Source organism: Tachyglossus aculeatus, chromosome 11 (genome assembly GCF_015852505.1).
Source record: "Tachyglossus aculeatus isolate mTacAcu1 chromosome 11, mTacAcu1.pri, whole genome shotgun sequence".
In the NCBI taxonomy this organism is placed as follows: domain Eukaryota; kingdom Metazoa; phylum Chordata; class Mammalia; order Monotremata; family Tachyglossidae; genus Tachyglossus; species Tachyglossus aculeatus.
The window spans coordinates 24,694,240-24,720,507 of record NC_052076.1 but is presented as its reverse complement, the minus strand read 5'-3'; the positions used below and the strand labels follow the sequence as shown (position 1 = coordinate 24,720,507).

Sequence of the window (26,268 nt, the reverse complement as noted above, 5' to 3'; positions counted from 1 at the left end):
ATTATTATATGGGACTCACAGTCTTAATCCCCATTTTCCAGATGAGGTAATGGAGGTACAGAGAAGCGAAGTGACTTGCCCAAAGTCACACAGCTGACAAGCGGCGGAGCTGGGATTAGAACCCACAACCTCTGATTTCCAAGCCCGGGCTCTTTCCACTAAGCCACACCTGGAGAGTAATAATAATAATAATAATAATAATAATAATAATAATAATGGCATTTATTAAGTGCTTACTATGTGCAAAGCACTGTTCTAAGCACTGGGGAGGTTACAAGGTGATCATATTGTCCCCCGGGGGCTCACAGTCTTCATCCCCATTTTCCAGATGAGGTCACTGAGGCCCAGAGAAGTGAAGTGACTTGCCCAAAGTCACCCAGCCGACAATGGGCAGAGTTGGGATACGAACCCATGACCTCTGACTCCAAAGCCCGGGCTCTTTCCACTGAGCCACGCTGCTTCAATAATAATAATAATAATAATAATGGTATTTGTTAAGCAATTACCATGTGACAAGCGCTGTTCAAAGTGGTAGGGTAGATACAAGGTCATCAGGTTGGACACAGTTCTCTGTCCCCACAGTCTTAATCCCCGTTTCACAGATGAGGTCACTGAGGCCCAGAGAAGTGAAGTGACTTGTCCAAGGTCACACAGCAGACAAGCGGTGTAGTCAGGATTAGAACCCGTGACCTTCTGATTCCCAGGCCCGGGCTCTATCCACTATGTCATGATGCTTCATGCCACTTCTTTCTCTTTTTTTTTTATGGAATTTCTTAAATGCTTACTCCACGCCAGCACTGTACTAGGCTCTGGGGCAAGGCCCTACTGAGAGCTCACCTCCTCCAGGAGGCCTTCTCAGACTGATCCCCTTCCTTCCTCTCCTCCTCATCCCCCTCTCCATCCCCCCATCTTACCTCCTTCCCTTCCCCACAGCACCTGTATAGATGTATATATGTTTGTACAGATTTATTACTCTATCTATTTATTTATTTATTTTACTTGCACATACCTATTCTATTTATTTTATTTTGTTAGTCTGTTTGGTTTTGTTCTCTGTCTCCCCCTTTTAGACCGTGAGCCCACTGTTGGGTAGGGACTGTCTCTATGTGTTGCCATCTTGTACTTCCCAAGCGCTTAGTACAGTGCTCTGCACACAGTAAGCGCTCAATAAATACGATTGATTGATTGATTGATTCTAGGGGGGCCGGATGGTGTTATGCTCTGTCCCCCGCATCCCCTGGGCCCCCTGCCCACCTCCCCCCAGACTCCCTATTTATTTATTTTACTTGTCCATATCTATTCTATTTATTTTATTTTGTTAGTATGTTTGGTCTTGTTCTCTGTCTCCCCCTTTTAGACTGTGAGCCCACTGTTGGGTAAGGACCGTCTCCATATGTTGCCAATTTGTACTTCCCAAGCGCTTAGTCCAGTGCTCTGCACATAGTAAGCGCTCAATAAATACGATCGATGATGAGACAGAGAACAAAACCAAACATACTAACAAAATAAAATAAATAGAATAGGTATGTACAAGTCAAATAAATAGGGTAATAAATCTGTACAAACATATATCCATATGTTTGTATATATATATATAAAACATATATATATGTATACACATATATATATGTATATACATATACATATATATATGTATATGTATATATATATATATATATATATATATATATATATAAACACATACACATAGAAACCTCCATTCTCCAACCCTTTGAGGAAGAGGGGGCAGAGGGAAATGGAAGGGAGGGAGAGGAGATGGAGGGCAGGATGGGGAAGAGAAGGGGAGGGCACAGGGAGGGAAGGCCCATGTGGTGACTAATGGGAAATGGAGTGAGTCACCGGCTACTTCATCCAAACTATTTTTCTGCTGGCAAATCCTGCTTTTCCCCCCAGAACTTGCTCCAGGCCCCCCCTACTCTTCCCCAGCCCCCCCAGGTCAAGGTCCCCAGTATAGTGACGGATCATAAATACGACTGATTGATTGATTGATGGATCAGGAGTCTCCCCAATTTTTTCCTGCCGCCTCTGGAGTGGCGGATCACTACCCACTCAAGCAGGCGGGAGCCAAGGACTCCTGGCTCCTATCCCTAGTGCCCCGGGGGAGTCTCTCCAACTACGATTACTCAGTTTCCCTGGGTGGGCGGACATCACCCCCCCCATCCCCAACCTGCCCTGCCACCGGAGGAGGAAGGAGACCATTAAAGTGGGAGAGGCCGGGCTGGGATTGCGACTCCATGTCCTCAAGAGCAAGAAAGGCAAGGCCACTTGGGCTGCCCGGGAAAAACAACCCACCCCCTCATCTTCCTCTTCCTCATTCCCGTCCTGCCCCTGCCCTGCCCGGCAGGTGTTAGAGCCTTAATAAATAATCACTTTGGTATTTGCTAAGCGCTTACTCTGTGCCAGGCGCTGTACTAGAGGAGCAGCGTGGCTCAGTGGAAAGAGGCCGGGCTTTGGAGTCAGAGGTCACGGGCTCAAATCCCGGCTCCGCCAACATCATCATCATCAATCGTATTTATTGAGCGCTTACTATGTGCAGAGCACTGGACTAAGCGCTTGGGAAGTACAAATTGGCAACATATAGAGACAGTCCCTACCCAACAGTGGGCTCACAGTCGAAAAGAGTCAGCTGGGTGACTTTGGGTGAGTCAATTCACTTCTCGGGGCCTCGGTTCCCTCCTCTGTAAAATGGGGATGAAGACTGGGAGCTCCCCATGAGCCAACCTGATCCCCTTGTAACCTCCCCAGCGCTTAGAACGGTGCTTTACACATAGTAAGTGCTTAATAAATGCCGTCATTATTATCATCATCATCAATAGTATTTATTGAGCGCTTACTGTGTGCAGAGCACTGGACTAAGCGCATGGGAAGTACAAATTGGCAACATATAGAGACAGTCCCTGCCCAACAGCGGGCTCACAGTCTAAAAGGGGGAGACGGAGAACAAAACCAAACAGACTAACAAAATAAAATAAATAGAATAGCTAGGTACAAGTAAAATAAATAAATAGAGTAATAAATATGTACAAACATATATACATCTATACAGGTGCTGTGGGGAAGGGAAGGAGGTAAGATGGGGGGGATGGAGAGGGGGACGAGGGGGAGAGGAGGGAAGGGGCTCAGTCTGGGAAGGCCTCCTGGAGGAGGTGAGCTCATTGTTATTATTATTACTAAGCACTGAGGTAGACTCCAGATAGCCAAGTTGGCCGCAGTTGTTTGTCCTACATAGGGCTCACAGTCTTCACCTCCATTTTCCAGATGAGGTCACTGAGGCCCAGAGAAGTGAAGTGGCTTGCCCGAGGTCACACAGCTGACAAGCGGCGGAGCCGGGATTTGAACCCAAGTCCATCTGACTCCCAAACCCGTACTCTACTGACTAGGCCACGCCAATTCTCCTCCGCCAGGTCTTACCCCTGCCAACCGGGTGCCCCATATCTGACCTCCATCTCGGCCCCTGGGGGCTCGGGGACGTGAGGACGACGGAGACCAGGACTCTTAGAGAAGCAGCGTGGCTCAATGGAAAGAGCACAGGCTTGAGAGTCAGAGGTCATGGGTTCAAATCCCGGCTCCGCCAATTGTCAGCTGTGCGACCCTGGGCAAGTCACTTCACTTCTCTGTGCCTCATTTCCCTCATCTGTCAAATGGGGATGGAGACTGTGAGCCCCCCGTGGGACAAACTGATCACCTTGTATCCTTCCCAGTGCTTAGAACAGTGCTTTGCACATAGTAAGCGCTTAATAAATGCCATTATTATCATTATTATTATTATTATTACCCGATGGCCATGGCAGGAGGGTGGAGTTGGGGATTAGGGCGCTTCCTCCTGTCTGTAATTTGTGTCTCCTCCGCTACAGTGGAAACTCCCTGCGGGCAGGGATCAAGGGAAGCAGCATGGCCTAGTGGCAAGGGCACCGGCTTGAGGGTAAGAAGATATGGATTCTAATTCCAGCTCTGCCACTTGTCCTCTGTGTGACCTTGGGCAAGTCGCTTCACTTCTCTGGGCCTCATTTCCCTCATCCGTAAAATGGGGATGAAGACTGTGAGGAAAGGGACTGTGTCCAACCTTGTATCTACCCCAGTGCATAGAACAGAGCTTGGCACAAATTCATTCATTCAATCGTACTTATTGAGCGCTTACTATGTGCCGAACACTGTAATAATAATAATAATAATAGCATTTATTAAGCACTTACTATGTGCAAAGCACTGCTCTAAGCACTGGGGAGGTTACAAGGTGTACTTCCCAAGCGCTTAGTACAGTGCTCTGCACACAGTAAGCGCTCAATAAATACGATTGATGATGATGATGATGAAATCCAAGCTGCCACACCCCAACTTTCCTCATTTTCAAAGCCTTACCAGAAATCCCTTCTCTAGAGGAAGCCTGCTCTGACTAATTGCCCCCCATTTCCCCTCCGTACTGCATCACTTTATATACTTGGTCCCAAACCATTTAAGTCTCCCCCTTTTAGACTGTGAGCCCACTGTTGGGTAGGGACTGTCTCTATATGTTGCCAATTTGTATTTCCCAAGCGCTTAGTACAGTGCTCTGCACATAGTAAGCGCTCAATAAATACGATTGATGATGATGAAGGTGATCAGGTTGTCCCACGGGGGGCTCACAGTCTTAATCCCCATTTTCCAGATGAGGGAACTGAGGCACAGAGAAGTGAAGTGACTTGCCCAAAGTCACACAGCTGACAAGTGGAGGAGCCGGGATTTGAACCCATAACGTCTGACTCCAAAGCCCGGGCTCTTTCCACTGAGCCACGCTGCTTCTCCAAGCATAATACATAACTGTACATAATAATAATAATAATGATAGGCCCTGCTGAGAGCTCACCTCCTCCAGGAGGCCTTCCCAGACTGAGCCCCTTCTTTCCTCTCCCCCTCGTCCCCCTCTCCATCCCCCCGTCTTACCTCCTTCCCTTCCCCACAGCACCTGTATATATGTATATATGGTTGTACATATTTATTACTCTATTTATTTATTTATTTTACTTGTACATTTCTATCCTACTTATTTTATTTTGTTGGTATGTTTGGTTCAGTTCTCTGTCTCCCCCTTTTAGACTGTGAGCCCACTGTTGGGTAGGGACTGTCTCTATGTGATGCCAATTTGTACTTCCCAAGCGCTTAGTACAGTGCTCTGCACATAGTAAGCGCTCAATAAATACGATTGATTGATTGATTGATTGATTGATAGCATTTATTAAGCGCTTACTATGTGCAAAGCACTGTTCTAAGCGCCGGGGAGGTTACCAGGTGATCAGGTTGTCCAACGGGGGGCTCACAGTCTTCATCCCCATTTTCCAGATGAGGGAACTGAGGCCCAGAGAAGTGAAGTGACTTGCCCAAAGTCACCCAGCTGACAAGTGGCAGAGCCGGGATTGGAACCCGTGACCTCTGACTCCAAAGCCCGGGCTCCTTCCGCTGAGTCACGCTGCTTCTCTTACATAGTAAGTGCTTAACAAATACCATAAAAATAATAACAATGCCTGCCAACTCAACACTCTTTTCAAGCGCCTAGTACAGCGCTCTGCACATAGCACGTAGAGAAGCAGCGTGGCTCAGTGGAAAGAGCCCGGGCTTTGGAGTCAGAGGTCATGGGTTCAAATCCCAACTCTGCCAATTGTCAGCTGGGTGACTATGGGCAAGTCACTTCACTTCTCTGGGCCTCAGTTCCCTCATCTGGAAAATGGGGATTAACACTGTGAGCCCCATGTGGGACAACCTGATCACCTTGTATCCCCCCAGAGCTTAGAACAGTGCTTTGCACTTAACAAATACCATTATTATTAGTAGTAGTAGTAGTAGGCACTTATCAATATCACCTTGTAACCCCCCAGAGCTTAGAACAGTGCTTTTTAGACTGTGAACCCACTGTTGGGTAGGGACTCTCTAGATGTTGCCAATTTGTACTTCCCAAGTGCTTAGTACAGTGCTCTGCACATAGTAAGCGCTCAATAAATACGATTGATGTTGATGCTTTGCACTTAAATACCATTATTATTAGTAGTAGTAGTAGGCACTTATCAATACTATTGATTGATTTGTTACTCTATTTATTTATTTATTTATTTATTTATTTATTTTACTTGTACATATCTATTCTATTTATTTTATTTTGTTAGTATGTTTGGTTTTGTTCTCTGTCTCCCCCTTTTAGACTGTGAGCCCACTGTTGGGTAGGGACTGTCTCTATATGTTGCCAATTTGGACTTCCCAAGCGCTTAGTACAGTGCTCTGCACACAGTAAGCGCTCAATAAATACGATTGACTTATTAAGCACTTACTATGTGCAAATCAATCAATCAATCAATCAATCGTATTTATTGAGCGCTTACTATGTGCAGAGCACTGGACTAAGCGCTGGGGAGGTTACAAGGTGATCAGGTTGTCCCACGGGGGGCTCCCAGTCTTAATCCCCATTTTACAGTTGAGGTAACTGAGGCCCAGAGAAGTGAAGTGACTTGCCCAAGGTCACACAGCTGACAACTGGAGGAGCCGGGATTAGAAGCCACAGTCTCTGACTCCCAAACCCGGGCTCTTTCCACTGAGCCACGCTGCTTCCCAAGCGCTTAATACAGTGAGCCCACTGTTGGGTAGGGACCGTCTCTATATGTTGCCAATTTGTACTTCCCAAGCGCTTAGTCCAGTGCTCTGCACACAGTAAGCGCTCAATAAATACGATTGATGATGATGATGCTCTGCACACAGTAAGCGCTCAATAAATACGATTGAATGAATGATATGAGGAAGTCTATTCTGGTATCTGACCTAAATCACTCCTGCTGTAACCAAAGTCTGTTGCATCTGGGCCCAGCAGTTGAGGGGCTGCCAGACTGGCAGTGGTCCCATCCTGTGCCCTGGCACCCCCGTATTCCCCCCGGGAGCTCTCCTTCTCCTCTGGGATTCATTCAATCGTATTTATTGAGCGCTTACTTTGTGCAGAACACTGTACTAAGCGCTTGGGAAGTCCAAGTTGGCAACATCTAGAGACAGTCCCTACCCAACAGCGGGCTCACAGTCTAGAAGGGGGAGACAGACAACAAAACAAAACATAAACAGTCCTTTTAGACTGTGAGCCCACTGTTGGGTAGGGACCGTCTCTAGATGTTGCCAATTTGTACTTCCCAAGCGCTTAGTACAGTGCTCTGCACACAGTAAGCGCTCCATAAAGGCGATTGATGATATTAGCAAAACAAAATAAGCGCTTGCTATGTGCAAAGCACTGTTCTAAGCGCTGGGGTAGATACAAGGTAATCAGGTTGTCCCACAAGGGGCTCACAGTCTTCATCCCCATTTTACAGATGAGGGAACTGAGGCCCAGAGAAGCGAAGTGACTTGCCCAAGGTCACACAGCTGACAAGTGGTGGAGCTGGGATTTGAACCCACGGCCTCCGACTCCAAAGCCCGGGCTCTTTCCAGTGAGCCACGCAAAATAAAATAAATAGAATAGTAAATATGTACAAGCAAAATAGAGTAATAGTACTCTATTTATAATAGAGCATAGTAAATAATAATGGCATTTATTAAGCGCTTACTATGTGCAAAGCACTGTTCTAAGCGCTGGGGAGGTTACAAGGTGATAATAATAATAATAATGATGGCATTTGTTAAGCGCTTACTATGTGCAAAGCACTGTTCTAAGCGCTGGGGGGGATACCATCATCATCATCATCATCATCAATCGTATTTATTGAGCGCTTACTATGTGCAGAGCACTGTACTAAGCGCTTGGGAAATACAAATTGGCAACACATAGAGACAGTCCCTACCCAACAGTGGGCTCACAGTATAAAAGGGATATGTACAAGTAAAATAAATAAATAAATAAATAAATAAATAAATGAATAGAGTAACAAATACCAGGTGATCAGGTTGTCCCACGGGGGGCTCACAGTCTTCATCCCCATTGGACAGATGAGGGAACTGAGGCCCAGAGAATAATAATAATCATGGCATTTATTAAGTGCTTACTATGTGCAAAGCACTGTTCTAAGCGCTGGGGAGCTTCCAAGGTGATCAGGTTGTCCCACGTGGGGCTCACAATCTTAATCCCCATTTTACAGATGAGGGAACAGGCACGGAGAAGTGAAGTGACTTACCCAAAGTCACCCAGCTGACAAGTGGCAGAGCCGGAATTTGAACCCATGACCTCTGACTCCAAAGCCCGGGGCTCTTTCCACTGAGCCACACCCCGGCTCCTCACCCATCCCTCTTCCTGGGACAGGAAGGAGGAACCAGTAGCTCCTAGGATCAGACCCCAGGGAATCCCTTACCAACCCTCCCTCCTCTAGCACTTTCATTCATTCGATCGGATTTATTGAGCGCTTACTGTATGCAAAGCACTGAACTTAGTGCTTGGGAGAGGACAATATTATTATTAATAATAAAAATCGTATTTATTGAGCACTTACTGTATGCAAAGCATACAGTAAGCTCCCCAGCACTTAGAACAGTGCTTTTCACATAGTAAGTGCTTAATAAATGCCATTATATGTATGTATATATGTATATATGTATGTATGTATATGTATATATGTTTGTACATATTTTTTTACTCTATTTATTTATTTATTTTATTTGTACATATCTATTCTATTTATTTTATTTTGTTAGTATGTTTGGTTGTGTTCTCTGTCTCCCCCTTTTAGACTGTGAGCCCACTGTTGGGTAGGGACTGTCTCTATATGTTGCCAATTTGTACTTCCCAAGCGCTTAGTACAGTGCTCTGCACATAGTAAGCGCTCAATAAATACGATTGATGATGATGATGATTATAGACTGTGAGCCCACTGTTGGGTAGGGACTGTCTCTATATGTGGCCAGCTTGGACTTCCCAAGCGCTTTGTACAGTGCTCTGCACACAGTAAGCGCTCAATAAATACGATTGATTGATTGATTATTATTATTTACTAAGCACTTGACAATACAACAACAAAAAGTCATTCCCCACAACCCCCACATCCCTTGGGCTTAGGAGTCATGGGCCTTGGTGTCAGAAGGACCTGGTTTCTAATCCCGGCTCCACTACTTGTCTGCTGTGTGACCTTGGGCGAGTCCTTCCTCTCCCCCTCGTTCCTTCCTCTCCCCCTCGTCCCCCTCTCCATCCCCCCCATCTTACCTCCTTCCTTTCCCCACAGCACCTGTATAGATGTATATATGTTTGTACATATGTATTACTCTATTTATTTTACTTGTACATATCTATTCTATTTATTTGATTTTGTTAGTATGTTTGGTTTTGTTCTCTGTCTCCCCCTTTTAGACTGGGAGCCCACTGTTGGGTAGGTACCGTCTCTATATGTTGCCAACTTGTACTTCCCAAGCACTTAGTATAGTGCTCTGCACACGGTAAGCGCTCCATAAATACGATTGATTGATTGACTTAATTTCTCCGTGCCTCAGTTCCCTCATCTAGAAAATGGGGATTCTGACCCTGAGCCCCAAGTGGCTCAGGGACTATGCCCAGTATGACAAGCTTGTATCAACCCCGGAGATTAGAACAGTAACTGACACTTAGTAAGTGCTTAAATATCATCATCATCATTATTATTATTATTATTTCTCCCCACGCAGCACGGCTCAGTGGAAAGAGCCCGGGCTTTGGAGTCAGAGGTCATGGGTTCAAATTCCGGCTCCGCCAATTGTCAGCTGTGTGACTTGGGCAAGTCACTTCACTTCTCTATGCCTCAGTTACCTCATCTGTAAAATGGGGATTAAGTCTGTGAGCCCCACATAGGACAACCTAATCACCTTGTGTCCCCCCAGTGCTTAGAACAGTGCTTTGCACATAGTAAGCGCTTAATAAATGCCATTATTATTATCATTATTATTATCATTATCAATCGTATTTATTGAGCACTTACTGTGTGCAGAGCACTGGACTAAGCGCTTGGGAAGTGCAAGTTGGCAACATCTAGAGACAGTCCCTACCCAACAGTGGGCTCACAGTCTAAAAGGGGGAGACAGAGAACAAAACCAAACATACTAACAAAATGAAATAAATAGAACAGATATGTACAAGTAAAATAAATAAATAAATAAATAGAGTAACAAAATAAATAAATAGAGTAACAAATCAGAAATTATCAGAAATAACTACCTTGCCTCCCCATAAACGCACCTGCCTGGAACCAAGGATTCTGGTTTCCTGATTCCGGTTTCCTCCTTAGTCCCGTCCCTAGCGCAGGCCGAGCCTCAGCCGCCAGCCTGTTCCTGCCCGGACCTCAATCAATCCATCATCATCATCAATCGTATTTATTGAGCGCTTACTATGTGCAGAGCACTGGACTAAGCGCTTGGGAAGTACAAATTGGCAACACATAGAGACAGTCCCTACCCAACAGTGGGCTCACAGTCGAAAAGGGGGAGACAGAGAATAAAACCAAACATACTAACAAAATAAAATAAATAGAATAGATATGTACAAAAATAGAGTAAAAAATATGTACAAACATATATACATATATACAGGTGCTGTGGGGAAGGGAAGGAGGTAAGATGGGGGGGATGGAGAGGGGGACATCCATCAATCCATCGTATTTATTGAGCGCTTAAACAGGGTCCGTTCCTACATTCATTCCAGGGCTCATTCGTACAATCTTATTTATTGAGCGCTTACTCAGGGTTTATTCGTACAATCGGATTTACTGAGCGCTTACTGTGCACTAAACGCTTGGGAAGTCCAAGTTGGTAACCTCTAGGGATGGTTCCTACCCAGCAAGGGGCTCACGGGCTAGAAGGGGGAGACGGACGACAAAACGAAATATATGGATGGGTGTCAAGTTGTCAGAATAAATAGAATTAAAGCTCATCTGTGCCCTCTCCCCATCCCCAGCCTGAGTCCCAGCCCCCACCCTGGCCCATGGGGCTGAACTATATTTAGAATGACCGCAACCTGGGCCCTTATGTAACCGCAGAGGCGAAGGGACCCACTTATCTCCGCGACACCCCTCGGCCGGCCCCAATCTCTGCCCTGAGCCCACGGGACCAGGGGAGGAATGTACTGGACACCACCAGGACCAGGCCTTCCCCCTTTCCCCTCCCCTGCGACAGGTCACGTTTGGGGGGTCACTCCGAGCCTGAAGATGGGCTGGGCGCGTTGGGGTGCGCCTGTGTCTGTTGGAAGCGGGTGTGTTTGTGTTGGAACCGGGGGGGGAATGGGTGGGAGAGGCTGGGGGTGTAGATTGTTTGGGAAGGGAGGTGTGGGAATGTGTGTATGTTGGCAGCCTCACCAGGAATGTGAACCACGCAGGGAGGTTGGCACGCCTTCGCGCCCACGGTGGACAGGACGGCCTTCCCAGACTGAGCCCCCTCCTTCCTCTCCCCCTCCTCCCCATCCCCCCCGCCTTCCCTCCTTCCCCTCCCCACAGCACCCGTATAGATGTTTGTACGGATTTATTACTCTATTATTTATTTTACTTGCACATATCTATTCTATTTATTTTATTTTGTTAATATGTTTGGTTTGGTTCCCTTTCTAGACTGTGAGCCCGTTGTTGGGTAGGGACCGTCTCTACGTGTTGCCAACTTGGACTTCCCAAGCGCTTAGTAATCAATCAATCAATCAATCAATCACATTTATTGAGCGCTCACTATGTGCAGAACACTGTACTAAGCACTTGGGAAGTACAAATTGGCAACATCTAGAGACGGTCCCTACCCAACAGTGGGCTCACGGTCTAAAAGGGGGAGACAGAGAACAAAACCAAACATACAGTGCTCTGCACACAGTAAGCGCTCAATAAATACGATTGATTGATTGAATATATGTATATATGTTTGTACGGATTTATTACTCTATTTTACTTGCACATATCTATTCTATTTATTTTATTTTGTTAATATGTTTGGTTTGGTTCCCTGCCTCCCCCTTCTAGACCGTGAGCCCGTTGTTGGGTCGGGACCGTCTCTATGTGTTGCCAACTTGGACTTCCCAAGCGCTTAGTACAGTGCTCTGCACACAGTCAGCGCTCAATAAATACGATTGATTGATTGAATATATGTATATATGTTTGTACGGATTTATTACTCTATTTTACTTGCACATATCTATTCTATTTATTTTATTTTGTTAATATGTTTGGTTTGGTTCCCTGCCTCCCCCTTCTAGACCGTGAGCCCGTTGTTGGGTCGGGACCGTCTCTATGTGTTGCCAACTTGGACTTCCCAAGCGCTTAGTACAGTGCTCTGCACACAGTCAGCGCTCAATAAATACGATTGATTGATTGAATATATGTATATATGTTTGTACGGATTTATTACTCTATTTTACTTGCACATATCTATTCTATTTATTTTATTTTGTTAATATGTTTGGTTTGGTTCCCTGCCTCCCCCTTCTAGACCGTGAGCCCGTTGTTGGGTCGGGACCGTCTCTATGTGTTGCCAACTTGGACTTCCCAAGCGCTTAGTACAGTGCTCTGCACACAGTCAGCGCTCAATAAATACGATTGATTGATTGAATATATGTATATATGTTTGTACGGATTTATTACTCTATTTTACTTGCACATATCTATTCTATTTATTTTATTTTGTTAATATGTTTGGTTTGGTTCCCTGCCTCCCCCTTCTAGACCGTGAGCCCGTTGTTGGGTAGGGACCGTCTCTATGTGTTGCCAACTTGGACTTCCCAAGCGCTTAGTACAGTGCTCTGCACACAGTCAGCGCTCAATAAATACGATTGATGGATTGATTGAACTCCTGGTGGCGCATCCGGAATTATGATGGGCACAGTTCAGGGGAGACCTGGGGGCAGAGGGGGATTCCCTGCCCACCGCCTGCTGCTCCCCAACAACCCATGGGCACACCCAGCTCTTAGAACAGTGCTTTGCACATAGTAAGTGCTTAATAAATGCCATCACTATTATCATTATTATCCGCCAAGCTAGCTCTCTTCCTCCCTTCAAAGCCCTCCTGAGAGCTCACCTCCTCCAGGAGGCCTTCCCACACTCAACCCCCCCATTCCTCTCCCCCTCCCCATCCCCCCGCCTTACCTCCTTCCCCTCCCCACAGCACCTGTATATATGTTTGGACAGACTTATTACTCTATTTATTTTACTTGTACATATTTACTATTCTATCTATTTTATTTTGTTAATATGTTTTGTTGTCTGTCTACTATTCTATTTTGTTAATATGTTTGGTTTTGTTGTCTGTCTCCCCCTTCTAGCCTGTGAGCCCGCTGTTGGGTAGGGACCGTCTCTAGATGTTGCCAACTTGGACTTCCCAAGCGCTTAGTCCAGTGCTCTGCACACAGTAAGCGCTCAGTAAATATGATTGAATGAATGAATGATTGTACAGATTTATTACTCTATTTTACTTGTACATATTTACTATTCCATCTATTTTATTTTGTTAATATGTTTTGTTTGGTTGTCTGTCTCCCCTTTCCAGACTGTGAGCCCACTGTTGGGTAGGGACCCTCTCTATACGTTGCCAACTTGTACTTCCTAAGCGCTTAGTCCAGTGCTCTGCACGCAGTAAGCGCTCAATAAATACGATTGAACGAATGAATGAATGACTGTACAGATTTATTACTCTATTTTACTTGTACATATTTACTATTCTATTTTATTTTGTTAATATGTTTTGTTTGGTTGTCTGTCTCCCCTTTCCATCATCATCATCATCAATCGTATTTATTGAGCGCTTACTATGTGCAGAGCACTGTACTAAGCGCTTGGGAAGTACAAATTGGCAACATATAGAGACAGTCCCTACCCGACAGTGGGCTCACAGTCTGAAAGGGGGAGACAGAGAACAAAACCAAACATACTAACAAAATAAGATAAATAGAATAGATATGTACAAGTAAAATAAATAAATAAATAGAGTAATAAATATGTACAAACATATATACATATATACAGGTGCTGTGGTGGAATAATAATAATAATAATAATGGTATTTGGTAAGTGTTAAGCCCCACCGGGCCGGAGAAAATTGGGGTTCAAGGACGCTGCACACCTAGGCCGCAGACTTTTTTCTCCCAGCCCCAACTTCTGCCCCTGGAAGTGAGTGGTTGAAGGGTCTGAGGGAGGGGGAAAAGAGTCCCTCCGAGGCCGGGGGACACCCAGGAGGGGACTCACCGGACTGGAATGAGGATGGTTTAGGCATCGCCCTGCTGCCCAAGCCTCTCGAGCCCTTTGACCAGGGGATGTGGGTAGGGACGGATGGATAATAAATCAATAAATACGATTGATGATGATGATGATGATGACCGTACCTCGCTCTCGCCTGTCCCACCATTGACCCCCGGCCCACGTCATCCCCCGGGCCTGGAATGCCCCCAATCCCTCTGCCCATCCGCCGAGCTAGCTCTCTTCCTCCCTTCAAGGCCCTGCTGAGAGCTCACCTCCTCCAGGAGGCCTTCCCAGACTGAGCTCCTTCCTTCCTCTCCCCCTCGTCCCCCTCTCCATCCCCCCCATCTTACCTCCTTCCCTTCCCTACAGCACCTGTATATATGGATATATGTTTGTACATATTTATTACTCTATTTATTTACATATCTATTCTATTTATTTTATTTTGTTAGTATGTTTGGTTTTGTTCTCTGTCTCCCCCTTTTAGACTGTGAGCCCACTGTTGGGTAGGGACTGTCTCTAGATGTTGCCAATTTGGACTTCCCAAGCGCTTAGAACAGTGCTCTGCACATAGTAAGCGCTCAATAAATACGATTGATGATGATGATGATGATGGAGGGACAGGGAGGAGGGACAGGAAGGGACAGGGAGGGAGGGGGGTCTGCCAACTCAGCACAGCAGCGGGCACACGCCGCGGACGGGCTCCCGGCTCTGCGGGCTGACCTTGGCATAAACCAGGGGGGCCGGGGATGCGGGAGTTGGGGCTGCTCCTGGGGGTAGGAGGAGGAAGAGGTGGGGGGTTTGAGGGGTGGGACCCCCTCATTCTGGCTCTACCAATCAATCAATCAATCGTATTTATTGAGCGCTTACTGTGTGCAGAGCACTGGACTAAGCGCTTGGGAAGTCCAAGTTGGCAACATATAGAGACAGTCCCTACCCAACAGTGGGCTCAGAGTCTAAAAGGATAATAATAATGTTGGAATTAAGCACTTACTATGTGCCAAGCACTGTACAAAGCACTGGGGTAGATACAAGGTAATCGGGTTGTCCCACGTGGGGGCTCACAGTCTTAATCCCCATTTTCCAGATGAGGGAACTGAGGCCCAGAGAAGTGAAGTGACTTGGCCAAAGTCACCCAGCTGACAAGTGGCAGAGCCGGGATTAGAACCCATGACCTCTGATTCCCAAGTCCGGGCTCTATCCACTGAGCCACACTGCTTCCCTAATAAGATACCCTAATCAATCAACCAATCAATCGTATTTATTGAGTGCTTACTGTGTGCAGAGCACTGTACTAAGCGCTAAGGCCCTAAGACCCTGGCACCACCTACGCCCCAGTCTTCCGCGAGGGGAGGCAGGACAGAGAAGCAGCGTGGCTCAGTGGAAAGAGCCCGGGCTTTGGAGTCAAAGGTCAAATCCCGGCTCCGCCAATTGTCAGCTGTGTGACTTTGGGCAAGTCACTTGACTTCTCTGGGCCTCAGTTGCCTCAACTGTAAAATGGGGATGAAGACTGTGAGCCCCCTGTGGGACAACCTGATCACCTTGTAACCTCCCCAGCCCTTAGAAAAGTGCTTGCCATTATTATTATCATTATTATTATCATTATTATTATTATTATTATTATTACCTGGGTTCCACCCTCTGGACCCCTCTGGTCAGCCTCCCCGGACAACGACCTTGGCACCTGTGCCCTGCCCGGGCCAGAGCTCGGTCCAGGATTCAGGATAATAATAATAATAATAATAATAACGTTGGTATCTGTTAAGCGCTTACTATGTGCAAAGCACTGTTCTAAGCGCTGGGGAGGCTACAAGGTGATCAGGTTGTCCCACGGGGGGCTCACAGGTTTAATCCCCATTTTACAGATGAGGTCACTGAGGCCCAGAGAATAATAATAATAAGAACGGCATTTATTAAGCGCTTACTATGTGCAAAGCACCGTTCTAAGCGCTGGGGAGGCTCCAAGGTGATCAGGTTGTCCCACGTGGGGCTCACAGTTTTCATCCCCATTTTACAGATGAGGTAACTGAGGCCCAGAGAAGTTAAGTGACTTTCCCAAGGTCACACAGTTGACAAGTGGCAGAGCCAGGATTAGAACCCATGTCCTCTGACTCCCAAGCCCGGCCTCTTTCCACTGAGCCACGGCTAAAGAGCAGGAGGCCGGGAGTCAGGCGGACCTGGGTTCGAATCCTGGCTGTGTCACTTGCTTGCTGTGGGTAGGGACCGTCTCTATATGTCACCAACTTGTACTTCCCAAGCGCTTAGTCCAGTGCTCGGCACACAGTAAGCGCTCAATAAATACAATTGAATGACTGAATGATCTTGGGCATCTCACTGAACCTCACTGGTGCACAGTTTCCTCATCTGTAAAATGGGGATCAGATCACCGCTTTCCCTCCCTCTTTTTAAATTTCTTTTTTAATGGTACTCATTAAGTGCTTACTATGCGCCAGGCACTTACTAAGCGCCGGGGTAAGTACAAGATCACCAGGTTGGATGCAGTCGTTTGTCGCACCTGGGGCTCACAGTCATAATCCCCATTCTACAGACAAGGTAACTGAGGCCCAGAGAAGTGAAGTGACTTGTCCCACAAGCAGATAAGTGGCGGAGCCGGAATTAGAACCCAGGTCCTCTGAATCCCAGGCCTGTGCTCTATAATAATAATAATAAGAATAATAATAATAATAATGGTATTTGTTGCTTGCTATATGCCAAACACTGTTCTAAGCTCTGGAATAGATACAAGGTGATCAGGCTGTCCCACATGGGGCTCACAGTCTTCATCCCCATTTTACAGATGAGGGAACTGAGGCACAGAGAATAATAATGATGGCATTTATTAAGCACTTACTATGTGCAAAGCACTGTTCTAAGTGCTAGGGTGGTTACCAGGTGATCAGGTTGTCCCACGGGGGGGCTCACAGTCTTCATCCCCATTTGACAGATGAGGTAACTGAGGCCCAGAGAAGTGAAGTGACTTGCCCAAAGTCACACAGCTGACAATTGGCAGAGCTGGGATTTGAACCCATGACCCCTGACTCCAAATAATAATAATAATAATAATAATGTTGCCCCAAGTCAACCAGATGTCTCCCCCTTCTAGACTGTGAGCCCACTGTTGGGTAGGGATCGTCTCTATATGTTGCCAACTTGGACTTCCCAAGCGCTTAGTCCAGTGCTCTGCACCCAGTAAGCGCTCAATAAATACGATTGAATGAATGAATGAATGCCAAGTGGCAGAGTCGGGATCTGAATCCATGACCTCTGACTCCAAAGCCCGGACTCCTTCCACTGAGCCAGGCTCTTCGCATCCCCCACCCACATCTGTCAGGCCTTTATTCCCATGCTTAATAATAATAATAATAATGGCATTTATTAAGCACTTACTATGTGCAAAGCACCGTTCTAAGCACTGGGGAGGTTACCAGGTGATCGGGTTGTCCCACTGGGGGGCTCACAGTCTTCATCCCCATTTGACAGGTGAGGGAACTGAGGCCCGGAGAAGTGAAGTGAGTTGCCCCAAGTCACCCAGCCGACAAGTGGCGGAGGCGGAATTAGAACCCATGACCTCGGACTCCCAAGTCTGTAGTTTTTCCACTGAGCCGCGCTGTCGCTCGGCTGAGATTCCCGTGGGACCGGGACTGTGAATCCTGTGGAACAGGAACTGTCTGACCTGATTATCTTGTGCTGATTATCAGTGCTTAGCGCGTAAGTAGACCTGTCTGTCGACACATGCCAGGATTACCATGTGCGTATTGGGGAATATATTGGATGCAGGGTGCAGGCTATGCCACTTATTCACCTGACTCCGACCCCTTTCAGCCCTCTAATAATAATAATAATAATAATAATAATAATCAATCAATCATCAATCAATCATATCTATTGAGCGCTTACTGCGTGTAGAGCACCGCACTAAGCGCTTGGGAAGTCCAAATTGGCAACATCTAGAGACAGTCCCTACCCGACGGCGGGCTCACAGTCTAGAAGGGGGAGACAGAGAACAAAACCAAACATACTAACAAAATAAAATAAATAAAATAGATGCGTACAAGTAAAATAAATAGAGTAATAAATCAATCAATCAATCAATCAATCGTATTTATTGAGCGCTTACTATGTGCAGAGCACTGTACTAAGCGCTTGGGAAGTACAAATTGGCATCACATAGAGACAGTCCCTACCCAACAGTGGGCTCACAGTCTAAAAGGGGGAGACAGAGAACAAAACCAAACATACTAACAAAATAAAATAAATAGAATAGATGCGTACAAGTAAAATAAATAGAGTAATAAATACGTACAAACATCTATACAGGTGCGGTGGGGAAGGGAAGGAGGTAAGACGGGGGGATGGAGAGGGGGACGAGGGGGAGAGGAAGGAAGGGGCTCAGTCTGGGAAGGCCTCCTGGAGGAGGGGAGCTCTCAGTAGGGCCTTGAATCTAAAAGGGGGAGACAATAACAATAATAATTGTTATTATTAACAACAATAATAATAATAACGGCACTTATTAAGCGCTCACTATGTGCAAAGCACTGTTCTCAGCGCTGGGGAGGTTACAAGGTGATCAGGTTGTCCCACGGGGGGCTCGCTGTCTTCATCCCCGTTCGACAGATGAGGGAACTGAGGCCCAGAGAAGTGAAGCGACTTGCCCAAAGTCACCCAGCTGGCAATTGGCGGAGCCGGGATTGGAACCTCTGACTCCAAAGCCCGGGCTCTTCCCACTGAGCCGCGCTGCTTCTCAACAATAATGATGAGGATGGCATTTGTTAAGCGCTTACTATGTGCAAAGCACTGTTCTAAGCGCTGGGGAGGTTACAAGGCGATCAGCCCACTGTTGGGTAGGGACCGTCTCTATATGTTGCCAACTTGGACTTCCCAAGCGCTTAGTCCAGTGCTCTGCACACAGTAAGCGCTCAATAAATACGGTTGATTGATTGATTGATTGATTGATCAGGTTGTGAGCCCACTGTTGGGTAGGGAATGTCTCTATATGTTGCCAACTTGTACTTCCCGAGCGCTTAGTACAGTGCTCTGCACACAGTAAGCGCTCAATAAATACGATTGATTGATTGATTGATTGCGAAGAAGCATGGCTCAATGGAAAGAGCCCAGGCTTTGGAGTCAGAGGTCATGGGTTCAAATCGCGGCTCCGCCAACTGGCAGCTGTGTGACTTTGGGCAAGTCACTTCCCTTCTCCGGGCCTCAGTTCCCTCATCTGGAAAATGGGGATTGAGACCGTGAGCCCCACACGGGACAGGGACTGGGTCCAACCCCATTTGAGAGAAGCAGCGTGGCTCAGTGGAAAGAGCCCGGCCTTGGGAGTCGGAGGACGTGGGTTCGAATCCCGGCTCCGCCACTTGTCTGCTGTGAGATCTTGGGCAAATCACTTCACTTCTCTGGGCCTCAGTGACCTCATCTGTAAAATGGGGATGAAGACTGTGAGCCCCACGTGGGACAACCTGATCGCCTTGTATCCCCCCCAGCACTTAGAACAGTGCTTTGCACATAGTAAACGCTTAACAAATGCCATCATTATTATTATTATTGTATCCGCCCAGCGCTTTTTACAGTGCCCGGCACCGAGTAAGCGCTTAACAAATACCACCATTACTACTATTATTGTATCCACCCAAGCGCTTAGTACCGTGCCCGGCACAGAGTAAGCACTTAACAAATACCACCAAACGTGGCTCAGTGGCAAGAGCCCGGGCTTTGGAGTCAGAGGTCATGGGTTCAAATCCCAGCTCCGCCAATTTTCAGCTGGGTGACTTTGGGCAAGTCACTTCACTTCTCTGGGCCTCAGTTCCCTCATCTGGAAAATGGGGATGAAGACTGTGAGCCTCCCATGGGACAACCTGATCACCTTGTAACCTCCCCAGCGCTTAGAACAGTGCTTTGCACATAGTAAGTGCTTAATAAATGCCATTATTATTATTATTATTATTATTATTATTATTATTATTCCTCTCCCATGCCCAAAGGAAGTACAGAGGAAGCAGAGGGAGCATAGAGGGAGAAGAAGCACAGAAGGAGCACAGAGCCATCATCATTATTATTATTGTATCCATCCAGCGCTTAGTACAGAGCCTGGCACCAAGTAAGCACTTAACAAATACCACCATTACTATTATTACTGTATCCACCCAGCGCTGAGTACAGTGCCTGGCACAGAGTAAGCACTTAACAAATGCCATCATTATTATTATTATTGCATCCACCCAGCGCTTAGTACAGAGCCTGGCACCGAGTAAGCACTTAACAAATACCACCATTACTATTATTACTGTATCCACCCAGCGCTTAGTACAGTGCCTGGCACAGAGTAAGCACTTAACAAATGCCATCATTATTATTATTATTGCATCCACCCAGCGCTTAGTACAGTGCCTGGCACCGAGTAAGCACTTAACAAATACCACCATTACTATTATTACTGTATCCACCCAGCGCTTAGTACAGTGCCTGGCACTAAGTGCTTAACAAATACCACCATTACTATTACTATTGTAACCACCCAGCGCTTAGTACAGTGCCGGGCACAGAGTAAGCGCTTAACAAATGCCACCCTCCTCACCCTCTCCATCCCCCCCGCCTTACCTCCTTACCTTCCCCACAGCACCCGTACGTATATTTGTACATATTTATTACTCTATTTATTTTACTTGTACATATCTATTCTATTTATTTTATCATCATCAATCGTATTTATTGAGCGCTTACTGTGTGCAGAGCACTGGACTAAGCGCTTGGGAAGTACAAGTTGGCAACATATAGAGACGGTCCCTACCCAACAGCGGGCTCACAGTCTAAAAAGAGCCCGGGCTTTGGAGTCAGAGGTCATGGGTTCGAATCCCGGCCCCGCCAATTGTCAGCTGGGTGACTTAGGGCGAGTCACTTCACTTCTCTAGGCCCTGAGAACTGAGAACTGAGGTTCCCTCATCTGGAAAATGGGGATGAAGACTGTGAGCCCCCCATGGGACACCCCGATCACCTTGTATCCCCCCCAGCGCTTAGACCAGTGCTTTGCACATAGTAAGCGCTTACCACCATTATTATTATTATAGTACGCACTTAATGAATGCCACTATTATTATTTCTCTGGGCCTCAGTTCCCTCATCTGGAAAATGGGGATGAAGAGTGGGAGCCCCCCGTGGGACAACCTGATCACCTTGCATCCCCCCAGCGCTTAGACCAGTGCTTTGCACATAGTAAGCGCTCACCATCATCATTATTATCATAGTAAGCGCTTAATAAATGCCACTATTATTATTTCTCGGGGCCTCAGTTCCCTCATCTGGAAAATGTGGATGAAGACTGGGAGCCGCTTACTGAATGCCACTATTATTATTTCTCGGGGCCTCAGTTCCCTCATCTGGAAAATGGGGATGAAGACTGGGAGCCCCCCGTGGGACAACCTGATCACCTTGCATCCCCCCCAGCGCTTAGAGCAGTGCTTTGCACATAGTAAGCGCTTACCATCATCATTATTATTATAGTAAGTGCTTAATACATGCCATCATTATTATTTCTCGGGGCCTCAGTTCCCTCACCTGGAAAATGGGGACGAAGACTGTGAGCCCCCCGTGGGACAACCTGATCACCCTGTATCCCCCCAGCACTTAGACCAGTGCTTTGCACATAGTAAGCCCTCACCATCATCATCATTATTATTACAGTAACCGCTTAATAAATGCCACTATTATTATTTCTCTGGGCCTCAGTTCCCTCACCTGGAAAATGGGGACGAAGACTGGGAGCCGCTTACTGAATGCCACTATTATTATTTCTCTGGGCCTCAGTTCCCTCACCTGGAAAATGGGGATGAAGACTGGGAGCCCCCCGTGGGACACCCTGATCACCTTGTCTCCCCCCCAGCGCTTAGACCAGTGCTTTGCCCATAGTAAGCGCTTACCATCATTATTATTCTTATAGTAAGCGCTTAATAAATGCCATCATTATTATTTCTCTGGGCCTCAGTTCCCTCATCTGGAAAATGGGGATGAAGACTGGGAGCCCCCCGTGGGACAACCGGATCACCCTGTCTCCCCCCCCAGCGCTTAGAGCAGTGCTTTGCACGTAGTAAGCGCTGAACAAATGCCATCATTATTATAGTAAGCGCTTAATAAATGCTATTCTTCTTATTATTATTACTATTATTGTTATTCTAATTATTCCTCTCCCTCCCCCCGTCCCCCCAGGCTCCATCCCGGTACTGACCCATCTTCTTCAGGGCCCGCAGGCCCAGGCCCGGGCCCGGGGGGCTATGTGAGCGACCCCTCCAGCTGCGGCCACACAGCATCCTCAGGGGAAGGGGGGCTCAATCCGTCCGTCCCGAGGCCCCACTCCAGATCCTGATCCCAATCCAGGGAAAAACTTAGCGGAGCCGGGAATGGGCAGGACAGAGGAAGGAGCAGGGAGGAGCAGGAGGAGGAGCAGGAGGAGGAGGAGGAGGAGGAGGGACAGAGAGAGGGGGGCAGTGCCCAGGACGAGGCCCTCTCCCTCTTTCCTCTGACTGTGAGCCTCGTACTGTGGGACTGAACTGGACGTCCCAAGCGCTTAGTACAGTGCATTGGACACAGAAAGCGCTCAGTAAATACGATGGAATGAATGCATGGATGAATGGCTCCCCCTTCGAGACTGGGAGCCCGTTGTTGGGTAGGAATGGTAGTTGGACTGCCCAAGCGCTTAGTACAGTGCTCTGAACACCGAAAGCGCTCAGTAAGTACGATGGAATGAATGCATGGATGAATGGCTCCCCCTTCGAGACTGGGAGCCCGTTGTTGGGTGGAAATGGTAGTTGGACTTCCCAGGCGCTTAGTACAGTGCTCTGCACACAGAAAGCGCTCAGTAAGTACGATGGAATGACTAAATGGATGAATGGCTCCCCCTTCGAGACTGGGAGCCCGTTGTTGGGTAGGAATGGTAGTTGGACTGCCCAAGCGCTTAGTACAGTGCTCTGCACACAGAAAGCGCTCAGTAAGTACGATGGAATGAATGCATGGATGAATGGCTCCCCATTCGAGACTGGGAGCCCGTTGTTGGGTGGAAATGGTAGTTGGACTTCCCAAGCGCTTAGTACAGTGCTCTGCACACAGAAAGCGCTCAGTAAATACGATGGAATGACTAAATGGATGAATGGCTCCCCCTTCGAGACTGGGAGCCCGTTGTTGGGTAGAAATGGTAGTTGGACTTCCCAGGCGCTTAGTACAGTGCATTGGACACAGAAAGCGCTCAGTAAATACGATGGAATGACTAAATGGATGAATGGCTCCCCCTTCGAGACTGGGAGCCCGTTGTTGGGTAGGAATGGTAGTTGGACTTCCCAGGCGCTTAGTACAGTGCTCTGCACACAGAAAGTGCTCAGTAAATACGATGGAATGACTAAATGGATGAATGGCTCCCCCTTCGAGACTGGGAGCCCGTTGTTGGGTGGAAATGGTAGTTGGACTTCCCAAGCGCTGAGTACAGTGCTCTGCACACAGAAAGCGCTCAGTAAGTACGATGGAATGACTAAATGGATGAATGGCTCCCCCTTCGAGACTGGGAGCCCGTTGTTGGGTAGGAATGGTAGTTGGACTTCCCAGGCGCTTAGTACAGTGCTCTGCACACAGAAAGTGCTCAGTAAATACGATGGAATGACTAAATGGATGAATGGCTCCCCCTTCGAGACTGGGAGCCCGTTGTTGGGTGGAAATGGTAGTTGGACTTCCCAAGCGCTTAGTACAGTGCTCTGCACACAGAAAGCGCTCAGTAAATACGATGGAATGACTAAATGGATGAATGTCTCCCCCTTCGAGACTGGGAGCCCGTTGTTGGGTAGGAATGGTAGTTGGACTTCCCAGGCGCTTAGTACAGTGCTCTGCACACCGAAAGCGCTCAGTAAGTACGATGGAATGAATGCATGGATGAATGGCTCCCCCTTCGAGACTGGGAGCCCGTTGTTGGGTAGGAATGGTAGTTGGACTTCCCAAGCGCTGAGTACAGTGCTCTGCACACAGAAAGCGCTCAGTAAGTACGATGGAATGACTAAATGGATGAATGGCTCCCCCTTCGAGACTGGGAGCCCGTTGTTGGGTGGAAATGGTAGTTGGACTTCCCAAGCGCTTAGTACAGTGCTCTGCACACAGAAAGCGCTCAGTAAGTACGATGGAATGACTAAATGGATGAATGGCTCCCCCTTCGAGACTGGGAGCCCGTTGTTGGGTGGAAATGGTAGTTGGACTTCCCAAGCGCTGAGTACAGTGCTCTGCACACCGAAAGCGCTCAGTAAGTACGATGGAATGAATGCATGGATGAATGGCTCCCCCTTCGAGACTGGGAGCCCGTTGTTGGGTAGGAATGGTAGTTGGACTTCCCAAGCGCTGAGTACAGTGCTCTGCACACAGAAAGCGCTCAGTAAGTACGATGGAATGACTAAATGGATGAATGGCTCCCCCTTCGAGACTGGGAGCCCGTTGTTGGGTGGAAATGGTAGTTGGACTTCCCAAGCGCTTAGTACAGTGCTCTGCACACAGAAAGCGCTCAGTAAGTACGATGGAATGACTAAATGGATGAATGGCTCCCCCTTCGAGACTGGGAGCCCGTTGTTGGGTGGAAATGGTAGTTGGACTTCCCAAGCGCTTAGTACAGTGCTCTGCGCACCGAAAGCGCTCAGTAAATACGATGGAATGACTAAATGGATGAATGGCTCCCCCTTCGAGGCTGGGAGCCCGTTGTTGGGTAGAAATGGTAGTTGGACTTCCCAAGCGCTTAGTACAGTGCTCTGCGCACCGAAAGCGCTCAGTAAGTACGATGGAATGAATGCATGGATGAATGGCTCCCCCTTCGAGACTGGGAGCCCGTTGTTGGGTAGAAATGGTAGTTGGACTTCCCAGGCGCTTAGTACAGTGCATTGGACACAGAAAGCGCTCAGTAAATACGATGGAATGACTAAATGGATGAATGGCTCCCCCTTCGAGACTGGGAGCCCGTTGTTGGGTAGGAATGGTAGTTGGACTTCCCAGGCGCTTAGTACAGTGCTCTGCACACCGAAAGCGCTCAGTAAGTACGATGGAATGAATGCATGGATGAATGGCTCCCCCTTCGAGACTGGGAGCCCATTGTTGGGTGGAAATGGTAGTTGGACTTCCCAAGCGCTTAGTACAGTGCTCTGCACACAGAAAGCGCTCAGTAAATACGATGGAATGACTAAATGGATGAATGTCTCCCCCTTCTAGACTGGGAGCCCGTTGTTGGGTAGAAATGTCTCTATCTGCTGTTCAATTGGACTGCCCAAGCGCTTAGTACAGTGCTCTGCGCACAGAAAGCGCTCAGTAAGTACGATGGAATGACTAAATGGATGAATGTCTTCCCCTTCTAGACTGGGAGCCCGTTGTTGGGTAGAAATGTCTCTATCTGCTGTTCAATTGGACTGCCCAAGCGCTTAGTACAGTGCTCTGCACACCGAAAGCGCTCAGTAAATACGATGGAATGACTAAATGGATGAATGTCTCCCCCTTCTAGACTGGGAGCCCGTTGTTGGGTAGAAACGGTAGTTGGACTTCCCAAGCGCTTAGTACAGTGCTCTGCACACCGAAAGCGCTCAGTGAATAAGATGGAATGAATAAATGGATGAGCGTCTCCCCCTTCTAGACTGGGAGCCCGTTGTTGGGTAGAAATGTCTCTATCTGCTGTTCAATTGGACTGCCCAAGCGCTTAGTACAGTGCTCTGCACACCAAAAGCGCTCAGTAAATACGATGGAATGACTAAATGGATGAATGGCTCCCCCTTCGAGACTGCGAGCCTGTTGTTGGGTAGGAATGGTCTCTATCTGCTGTTCAGTTGGACTGCCCAAGCGCTTAGTACAGTGCTCTGCGCACAGAAAGCGCTCAGTAAATACGATGGAATGAATAAATGGATGATTGTCTCCCCCTTCTAGACTGTGAGCCCGTTGTTGGGTAGGGACAGGCTCTACTTGTTGCTGAATTGGACTTCCCAAGCGCTTAGTACAGTGCTCTGCACACAGAAAGCGCTCAGTAAGTACGATGGAATGAATGCATGGATGAATGCCTCCCCCTTCGAGACTGGGAGCCCGTTGTTGGGTAGGAATGGTCTCTATCTGCTGTTCAGTTGGACTTCCCAAGCGCTTAGTACAGTGCTCTGCACAC

General features: G+C 47.4%; 1 protein-coding gene across 2 annotated transcripts in view; it reads right to left on the bottom strand.

The window, feature by feature from the left end:
- The window catches only part of PLCD3 (phospholipase C delta 3), a 64,150-nt gene extending 41,650 nt beyond the window's left edge, over positions 1-22,500 (bottom strand). For both annotated transcript variants that reach the window (XM_038754170.1, XM_038754171.1), the window contains exon 1: positions 22,339-22,500. In XM_038754170.1, the coding sequence (XP_038610098.1) occupies positions 22,339-22,420 (82 nt within the window). In that variant the 5' untranslated portion in view covers positions 22,421-22,500. The remainder of the gene's footprint in view (positions 1-22,338) is intronic.
- Between the last annotated feature and the right edge of the window lie 3,768 nt (positions 22,501-26,268).